This window comes from Oculina patagonica, chromosome 8 (assembly GCF_052425735.1).
Source record: "Oculina patagonica isolate OP01 chromosome 8, crgOcupat, whole genome shotgun sequence".
Taxonomy (NCBI): Eukaryota; Metazoa; Cnidaria; class Anthozoa; order Scleractinia; family Oculinidae; genus Oculina; species Oculina patagonica.
In genome coordinates, this window is record NC_135765.1 from 39,879 (window position 1) to 50,017 (window position 10,139).

Genomic DNA, 10,139 nt, shown 5'->3' on the forward strand with positions numbered 1-10,139 from the left:
AATCGCAGATTTGTTGAAGGTTGTTTGCGCTTCACGCTTCGATTAATTTTGTTCAACATTTGCATAATACACGTAGCTTCACGACAGTTTTACGAAGTATGTCGACGCGTTGTCAGGGTAAAGCGGCCTATTTCGTTTTTTTATCAGAGAAGTAAATATTATTTCGCCTGCTTGCACTCAAATTCCTTCGTTTTACCGGTTTTCTTATCCGTTTGCAATTTTATGAATCAAAGACCGCCGAGCCGGCATCACAGCTGAGCTTCTCGACTGTTCGCATATTTAATTATTTCCTCTTTGTTTCGGCACGATGTCACAAAAGATTTTCCATTAAAAATATGAAGGATCAAAGCCGAAGAAGAAAAATAATCATCAGATTTATTTCAAAGAAAATCCGTATTTATAACGTAAGCACGCAATGACATTGAAAATCGAAAATTAAACGTGCCAACCAAGCGCTCCTTCATTCACGTGGCGGTGAAATTCGACACGTGATAAGTCACGTTTTTGACCTTAGTTTGTTATGTTTAAGAAATAGAAAACATGTTCCGTGTTTCTATCGAGTTATAGAAACACGAGTGGAAGTTTGGGAGAACGAGAAATGCTGTGGGAACACGAGTCGATAGACGAGTGTTTCCACAGCTTTTTCGAGTTCTCCCAAACTTTCACGAGTGTTTCTATAACTCGATAGAAACACGGAAAACATGTTTTCTATTCCTTTTAGAAAACAGCACAAAGAAAATAACGCACATCAAAGTAATATTTAGCGCTTTATTTAACATCAAAACGTAGATTCTCTTCACCTCGCGGTTTTACGTCATGAACAGTAATCAACCAATCATAGTACGGGAGTCGATGAACAGAAATAAATCAACTGTTCAACATTTGCTTCAAGGCTAAAATTCACCGTTTTTTGGCCAAACAAACAAAGAAAACAGGCCCCAAAGTTAACGTAATTATGAGAAATAACTAAGTCGATGGTTTAACTGAAGTCCAGCACTGGAAGGAGTCAAGAATTGTGGTTTTATTCTGTTTTATTTCGCTTCATCGAACTAACCGAATGTTTTGACGACCGACGATCGAGCGACTCGAACCTTGGAGGTGAAAGTGAATTATTTTTCTGTTAAAAGAAGTTTGACTCGGCATTCTGGACGAATATCTTGTCCAGTTGAGGAGCTGTGAATAGTTCTGAAGTGCTGCAAAGCCTAGAATGGAGTGAAGTTGCGCCAATTCATATACTTCTTTGAAAGGTCAGCCGCTTCGATAATTTCTTTCACAGACTATTTTTGAATGTGTAGCGGGCTCTGTAAACATCTTACTCGCTTGTTTTAAAATGTGTAAATATTTGTTTAGTCTTAACCTGGTTTTTGTCAGCTGTGACATTAAAATTTGGCACAATTATTAGTTGTTATTTTTGCATTGCTTATTTTAGCGCCGTGAATATTGATTGCCGTGTCTACGACAACTGTCTGTGTCTCCATCGAGTTTTAGAATATAGCCGCTTTATTATACGGCTACAATAGTACGCGCGCTCTGATTGGCTACTGAGCGGGCATTATTTTCTTGTAATGACCGGGCATTATAAAACTTTTTCTCGGCTCGACGGTTTTTTGAGTTGTGAGTAAAAATGAACTAGCGAGGGGGCAAAAACAGCAAAAAATGCCGACAAAATATAACTTTCTTTTCAATAACTGAAAGAAAAATATAAGCATACCGATACTTCTTTAGTATGAGCGACGAAGAGAGCCACAGAGAGCGAGAGCGAGTTTTACCTCCATTGTTTCTTCCCTTGATTATACTCTTCTTTTGAATAGTGCTTAAAGGCCATATAATAAATAACTTATTAACCTCGTCCGTTCGGTCATTACAGGGGAATCTCAGACCTCGACCTTGATGTATTGACCTCGCTGTCGCTCGGTCAATACATCAAGGCCTCGGTCTGAGATTCCCCTGTAATGACCTCACTCTCGGTTAATAAGTAGTATGTATACGCGCGATGGAATTCTAGCGGGCATTATTTTTAATAGAACATAGCTGAAAACTATAGAAGCCCGGTACCCCGGATGTGCGAATTTGTTTGTCGAATTTCGCTGAACGACTTCGTCGACTTCGCCTCTATTCTCTTGTTTTCTCTTGTTTTGTTGTTTAAATGATGCTTCAAAGCAGCGAGTTTTTATCAGAAACGTTTTACCTGCTTAAATGGAAGTAAGGCAGTGCCAAAGGAAGCGACAGATGAAGAAAGAATCGTTGAAATTTGTTGTTTTTCTTTGGAGTTGTATACGCCACTATTTTGCCGTGAACTGCCCGAAATTGATTGGAAATTATTTAGCAAAACAAGTCGGACTCTAGACACGCTTTGAGGTAAGAAACCTTTTTTAGCCACAATTTGAAGACAGAACACTCCATTTTTGTTCTTTTTAAATCGAAATAAGAGGCGAATTTGAAAAACTTGCTGCGAAACGAACGCATGAAAATTATTCATTTGAATGAATTGAAGTAGGCTTAACCAAACTTGAATGCGTAAATATTTCAACTAGATTTGTCGGCTTTGTGAGAACCTTTTGGTAGTTGGAGAAAGGACCATATAAATAGGAAATATGAATGAAATGGTATCTTGGTTTATTTATAAAGAAGCCGCCAAAGAAAAGAATAAACTAAACTTTCACTTTTACCAATGTTGCGTGCGTTTGTAAAATGCCGTGAGCGGCCGCGAGTCTTGTAAGTTCTGTGCTCTTTTTAATGCTATATTCTAAACCCACTAGAAGATGGTTTTCCTATGTCCTATAAGAAAATAATGCACTTTTGAGGTCTAGAAAAGCAGCTGAATGCCCTCGCCTGACGGCTCGGGCATCCACTAGCAGCTTTTATAGACCTCAAGCGTGCATTATTTTCTTATAGAACATGGAAAACCATCTTCTAGTAGGTAAATAGAAACACAATTTTTAACCAATCAGCGCACGTATTTACTTTGTGCTATTTTCTAAAATCAAATAGCACGCGCTACTTGTCACTTCTCAGAAATCGATCAACTGTTTACAGTCTAGTAGCTTGCTTTGTCGTGCACAAAAAATGGTAGTTACTTCGGAGTACGTTAAGCTTAGAGTTCTGTCCTTGTTAAAGAAGGGAAGGAAGATTTCTGAAACGGTCCGGGAGTTAAAAGATGCAGATGGGGTGAAAATCGATCGAAGAACTGTCGCGAAGTTGTTGAAGAAGATGAAGACTGATTCGTCGATCGCCGACAAGACAAGTCCTGGTCGACCATCTAAACTTCTTCCGCAACACCTTGATTTCATCGATCAGAAAATGGAGGAAAACGATGAACTTACTGCACCCGGTGAGTTAAATGTCAATTTTTTTATGGACGATCCCGGTTCTTTTCTCGTAGGAATGTCTTTATTTATTTTGTTTTAATCTAAAAGCTTTCTTATATTTACTCAACAGCACTTCAAAGGCTATTGATGACTGAGTGTGATATTGAAGTGTCGGTGTCCGCAATAAAGGTAGCCCGGCGAAAGTTAGGATGGAAAAAGGCTGGTCCTAAGTACTGTCAGGTTATCCGGGAGCCTAACCGCATTGCCCGATTGGCGTTCTCTGAACGGTGCCTAGAAGCTGGCGAAACCTTCGACGATGTGATCTTTACGGACGAGTCCAGCATTTGGATCGAACGCCATGGTAGAATTTGTTTTAGGAAGGAGGGTATGCCAGCCAAATTAAAGCCGAAAGTTAAGCATCCGTACAAGGTGCATGTATGGGCTGGCATATCAAAGCGAGGTGCAACGCCAATACTTCTGTTCACCGGTATCATGAAGGCAGATTTTTACGTTGCAAGCATCCTTCGCGATACTCTGCTGCCCTTTGTCAACCAGACGTTTCCTGACGGTTATCGCTTTCAGCAAGATAACGATCCCAAACATACAAGTAAGTTTTCATAAGTTGCGTTTGTGTTAACCTTAAAGGTCAAATTTAAAGACAGGTGAAGTGACATTTCTTAAAAAATTATGATTTTAACTGATCAGTAAACCCTTTGCGTTCTTCCCAGGTCGCTTAGCATTGACGTTTATTCGGGACAACGGGATCAGTTACATGCCAACACCAGCAGAAAGTCCGGACCTGAATCCCATAGAAATGTTATGGCATGAGCTGAAGCACTTTTTGAGGACCGCCGTTAAGCCACGAAACAAAGAGGAGCTGGTAGAAGGAATTCGCTCTTTTTGGTCAACAAGAGTGACACGAGGAAAGTGCCAACGTTACATAGGCCACTTGCAGAAGGTCCTTCCAGAGGTGATCAGGCGAGAGGGCAGAGCATCAGGGCACTGATATGACCATTCGTGTCCCACAAAAAAACGGCTCCTTTAGGAGCCACCAAATATATAAAAGTCATGATCATTGATAGCTTAAATTTTTTTTTCTCTGAGAGATTTTGTCCCTCTTTCTCAACCACCCTCCTGGTACAAGAGAGTTACCCATTACAGTGAGAACACAAAAACCCTGAACACTTTCATTTAGCTTTGAAAAAGGAGGTGGAGAAAAAAGTTGACAAATTATTCATGAACAGAAAAACCTGCTGGCTCCATCTCTGTACATTTCTTTATGTTTTCTGCAAAAATTTACATGTGCAAGAGAAAGTGGCTTTCCTTATTTTTAAGGGACTCGCGCTATATATTGTTTACGCCATTTTGCATGCGCAAAATGGCGTAAACAAAAGTTTTTACAATAAATTTGTCATTTTGCACATACATCGCTTTTTATACAGTTAATTGCTTACTTAAAAGTAAGGAAACCCAAGAGAGTTATGTGTTCATGGTTTTCTGGTTCACACAAACTCGAACTCAGATAACTCAAACAACCCCAGTAACTCCCATTTCCCTTTGACTTGATCTGACTTCATTGAAATATCGCACTGAAATTAATTTGTCTTTGTAGCCCCATAATTAAACGCTAAAGTTTTAAATGAACTTCTAGCATTTCAAAAGGCCCAAATATAAAAATTTTGCGGGGGAACATCCCCCCCTGACCCCCCTAGATGGCTTGTAATCATATCATCAGTTTTACCTGACTCTCTTCAACCTGAATAGATTCACGCTGGGCTTTTGCATATGTTTGTGTCTGAATTTCCCCATGGACTTTACACACAAATATGTGGAAAACTTACAAAAGGATAGTAATTGAGAAGTGATAAATTTATCCTTCTTTGGTGTGTTAAGAAATGGAAAAAGATGTACATGGAATTGCAGTGTCCATCAGAAAAAATGTCTATGTAGGGAATTTCACTCTAAAAGCTGAAGTCAAATAAAAAATCTCCAACCCCTAACAGATGATAAAGAAATAATTGGTCCCTTGATTTTTTTTTAGCAAAGGGGGTGGGTCATGTAATTTTCAACCCCATGTCAGGGGTGGGTTAGTCAGTTTTGAGCCAGACGGAAGGGGTGGGTCACGAGTTTTCGAGCCACCAGTTTTCCAATTGCTCCAGCCCACCCCCCCTGATACTTATTGACCAGTCCCTAAATCATTGTTGTTAATAGGGGAGCTAAAAGCCATCACTGCTGCCCTTTACTGCTGCCATTTGAACAATAATCATTATACCTTCACCCTTTTCTAGTTATCTAGGATTAAGGCGAAAAGATGCGCGACTCGTATGTGACGTATAAAAATAGCCTTGTTCAAAACGCGACATTTTGTTTTAAACTGACTTGAAACATCCGTTTAAACTAAAATGTAGAATTTCAAATCCATTTTCCTCTGGCGGGGTTAGCTTAAGAGCTGAAGTTTTGGTAGGTTTTTGTTAGCTGTGCTCAAATAATCTGAAGATTCGTGGTAGTACCTTGGATGCGTAGTTCAGCGAATAAAGTACAAACAGACATGTTTTGCTGTTGATTTTTGAGGGGTCAATTTTTGATCTTGGGATTTTTTTGTGGGTTATGTTGGAAGCCTTGGGATTTTTTTTTTGGTAATTGATTTTTGCCCTCATTCTATCATCCTGTCATTTGAACCAATCAACAAGATACAAATTCAATATCCAAGGTTGAGAATTTGAAAAAGGTTATCATATAAAGTTCAAAATAGAAATGAAATCCAGAATAGAAATTGCTCACACAAAGGATGACTTTTTCATCCGAAATTAAATGTTTATATGATTTGAGCAATGTACATTCACGGTGAATGGTATTCATGTACTGCTTGCAGTTAGCCTTTTATTGGGATTTGGGATTTTTGACTCACATGCCTCGCTGGCTCGCATATTATCATACCTCTTTTAATTTGGGCACGGGATGCAAGATTTTTTGCCTGTCTGTCGGGAAATTGCCAAAGACGGGAATATCTAAACCATTACAAGCGACCTTTAGTGGATGATTCAAAGAAAACCCAAGACATGTATCCTTGAATTTGATAATGCTACAAAAGTTAAGAATACATGTAGTTTTGGACGGTTAGGGGCACTTATTGGAATTTTACTAGTTTGAAATCGCTTTTTCCTGGCCCGAGTTGTTCAAAAGGTGGATACTGCTATCCATTAGATAAATCACTATCCGGTGGATAGCAAAGTGGGTTACTGGATAGTGATTTATCCAGTGGATAGTGCTATCCACAGAAAACAAACATTTGAGGACAAACTGTGGATTTGAAAGTTAACCATTATTTTATTTATAATCAAATAACCATAACCTTAAGCCTGTTTACCATTTTTTGCAATATTATTAAAGATTATTGTCAGGAGTACTCAGACAATGTTCTTTGTAGTAATAAATGTATTTGAAAATGACATGTCCCCAAACTGCAGTGTGGGTTGTATGTTTCCTCAACAAAGTTCAATTTTCAAAATTATTATCTAAAATCAAAGTCTTTCCAAAAGCTTTTCAATAACATTGTTTTACACAGTGTTCACTGTCTCTAACTGCTACGGAATGTTTTTCTTAAGTATAAGTCGATTGCCTTGCGACACTCCCTCCAAACACAGTCTCTCTCTGAGGGAGGAGTTGGATAAAATTCATACACATAGTTCTTAATTTTAAGAATTTTTGCTGGGTCCAGTTGTTCTTTGCCACGCATTCCAGAGACATTCTTCCCTTTCAGCTCTCCTGGTTGAAAGAATTCTCGCAAAAGACGAACAGAAAAGTTCATGCTGGATGAGGCACGTGCTCGAATGGCGAGGAGGGATTCTTTCTTGGAGAGGCCATCCTGGTTGTCTGCCAAAAGTCCTTGGTCTTCTTCTTCCATACTAAGAGGGAGGTTTGATGCAGGCATGGACATTTCCATTGTTTGGTGCTGTCTTGCTGCTGGGATGTACATGTAAGATGCTGGTCTGCTGGAGGGTTTCTCTAACAACTGGGTGAGGTGATCAACTTTCCTTTCGAGCCTTCTAAGTGTTTGCCTAATTTCAGCATAATCAACATCCTGTCGATAAGATACAAATGATTTTTCATAAGGAGAGCCTCCTGGTCGCTGGTAGCTGTTCCATTCCGGAGAAGCTGTTGTCTGGCGCCAACGGCTTCTGAAGGGTGATGACTGTCGCGAGTGTCTGTTTGTTGGAGTAGAATAATTGTACCGTTCAGAATGGGTGAATCTTGGTGAATACTGATCATGGGATGCTTCAGACCAGTCAGAGTACAGGGACGTTGATGTGGCAGGGTATGATAGGCGTTTAGGTAAAGCTGGTGGTTGCCTCGGTGTTGACTGAGTTGCCAGAATGGAAATAGATGGTGATCTAGACTGAAAGGAGTCTAGTAGGCTGTCCTGAGTAGAAGTTGCTGGTAGTGGTGAATCTGGTGGCAGGACTGGAGAGGAAGGAACTGATAGAGATTGAACTGATGGAGAAGCTGGAGGATTGGGGTCTGGCAATGATGTGTCTAGATCTGACAATGATGTGTCATGGTTGGATGAAGGCGTACTGGGGGTTCGCGAGACAGCTGGATCGATGCGGACAACAACTGTAGCCTAAGAAATAAAATAAAATTAATAAATGCCAAATAACTTGAAGGTTAGCCGAGCAAAATACACCAGTTGAAACTTTGTAATTTAAGCAATTAAATCTTAATTTTTTTTCTAGTTATAGGGGTGTTAAATGGTAAATGCGTGACTTTGCGAGACTGATATCTTTTCTGTGAGCTCGAGCCTTGTAAGCCTTGAAAGGCATCAAAGAAAAATTCGAGACAACGAGCCCCCTAAATTTTAGCTACAATATTGCGGGACATGCATTTTTTGAAGTACCATTCACCACCCCTAGTTATGTTCCGGTATACAATTATAATCAGTGGAATCAACCGGGTATGCTACAGTTCCTGACTGAACTACATCCTTGTTATTTCAATTTCTGTACTGAACTGATTCATAAATATCGTATACATGTATATACATTTGTCAACTGTGAGGGGGGGAGGGGGAGATTAGTAACATCTACAAATATTTTGCAAGCATCATTTTAGTTTCATAACACACACCTGTTCTTTGGGTTTCTTTCCCTTTGGCTCTTTCTGCCCACTGGGTTTTCCTTTTTTGTTAGTTTTTGTCTTTGCCTTGCCCTTGGCTTTTTTCTTCTGGACCTGGAAGAGGTTGAATTGTAACAAATTAGACACTGAACTTACAAGCTATACTGCCACTATCCTGTATTTGGCATTCTGTTAGTTGGGAGGTGCAGACTTGCCATTATTTCCACTACTTCCCAACTTACGGAATGCCTGGAACAGGCTAGACTATCAAATAAAATTGCCATCTAGCAGCAGTTTGCATACATGTACATGACATTGTTTACTCTGAGCTTAGTTCTCGGACGAGTTTTAACTGTTTTTAAATTTTAGTTACATCTCCCTGGGGCTAAATTCAAGGCTAATACACATGTACCTTTACGCATGCCTAGAAATACATTTAAGTGTCATGCTTTTGACAATGAAAAATTGCCTTACCTTGGTATTTTCTTGATCCTCATTGGGTTCAGCATCTGAAAGCTGACCAGAAAGGGAATTCTATTCTCAGGTTTTTTAACTCAAATTATTGCAATTGTTACATTATTTAGAACTTTTAAAATTGATGAAATTAACTGTGGAATTCATGTATTCTTTTACGTTAAGAAAAGAAGTATTTTTCATCAAGAGAAATTTTCATAGTTAATCTGATTGTTTAGTTTGTTTAATGCTTCACATCTGAAAAAAAAAAAACTGGAAAAAGAAGAGAACAGTTCAGAGTTTCATCACTCATTGTATTGAGTTATGTCAAATAAATATTTCGGGTTTACAAACTAGATACACTTGACAAATGAAAAACGCGACGGTTTATCTTGTTATCTGTTTTCCTTTTCAAAATCATTTAAATTTCCAGGTATGATTGGCTTTAAAAGGTAATGAGGTAAACTTAAATGAGAAGCGTGACAAATATTTGACGTGCGTCACGCCAGCTGGCCGGCGATTGAAGTTTGTTTACATCGTGTTCGGTAAGTCAGGAACGCGACCAACGCATTTCAAGTCCCAGATTTCAAGCTTAAACACATTTAAAAAAGGTCTAGCCGGCCGGCGGGAGTTCTTCTTTACATGTTCTTCGTGCAAAAATATTTTCTTAACATTCTCGTTATTTCAAAAGTGAAGTCTTAAAAACTTTCTGATGTGGAACGAAGAGACAGAAAGCCATACGCAGTCAACACAAACACATGATTTACAAATGGAGAGATCGAGATCGTGACTATTATTTTCGACGTTATCTAAAGTTTGCAGGTACTCACCGACAGTTCTTGACCGTCTTTAGGTGGAAAACGATGCGCATTTTTAGGGTCCGTTGTGTATTCGAGTAGACGTCTATCCAAGATGGTGGGATCGTCTGCAATGCAAGGAAAATTTAAACTTAGCTCGGTTACGTCTATAACATAGAGGTCGAGAAAGACGAGAACTAACTCTGAATCAAAAACTCTAAACAACAGTAAAACAGATAAAGCAAAATGTATAAACACTTACCGTCAACACTGATAATCTCTGCGTTGTGAAGTATGCTTCCATACAACAATTCCACCACGCTGCCACTTGTTTTGTTGTCACCATGCAAAACTTTCTTTACTTTACTCATCGGAACAACCGAACAAGTATGATCGGAGTCAAAGTAAAACAGACCATATTTTGGAATTTTGAGTTTTAACCTTAAAGACATGTTGACGATTGCGAAAT

At 39.1% G+C, this 10,139-nt stretch overlaps 1 protein-coding gene across 1 annotated transcript; it reads right to left on the bottom strand.

Moving 5' to 3' along the window:
* Positions 1-6,620: 6,620 nt before the first annotated feature.
* On the bottom strand, positions 6,621-10,133 carry LOC144662298 (uncharacterized). The gene is made up of 5 exons (XM_078523082.1): positions 9,933-10,133; positions 9,704-9,798; positions 8,895-8,936; positions 8,433-8,534; positions 6,621-7,929 (listed from the first exon to the last, which is right to left on the bottom strand). The coding sequence occupies exons 1-5, from the start codon at positions 10,120-10,122 to the stop codon at positions 6,886-6,888; spliced, it is 1,473 nt and encodes a 490-aa protein (XP_078379208.1). The 5' UTR covers positions 10,123-10,133; the 3' UTR covers positions 6,621-6,885.
* Between the last annotated feature and the right edge of the window lie 6 nt (positions 10,134-10,139).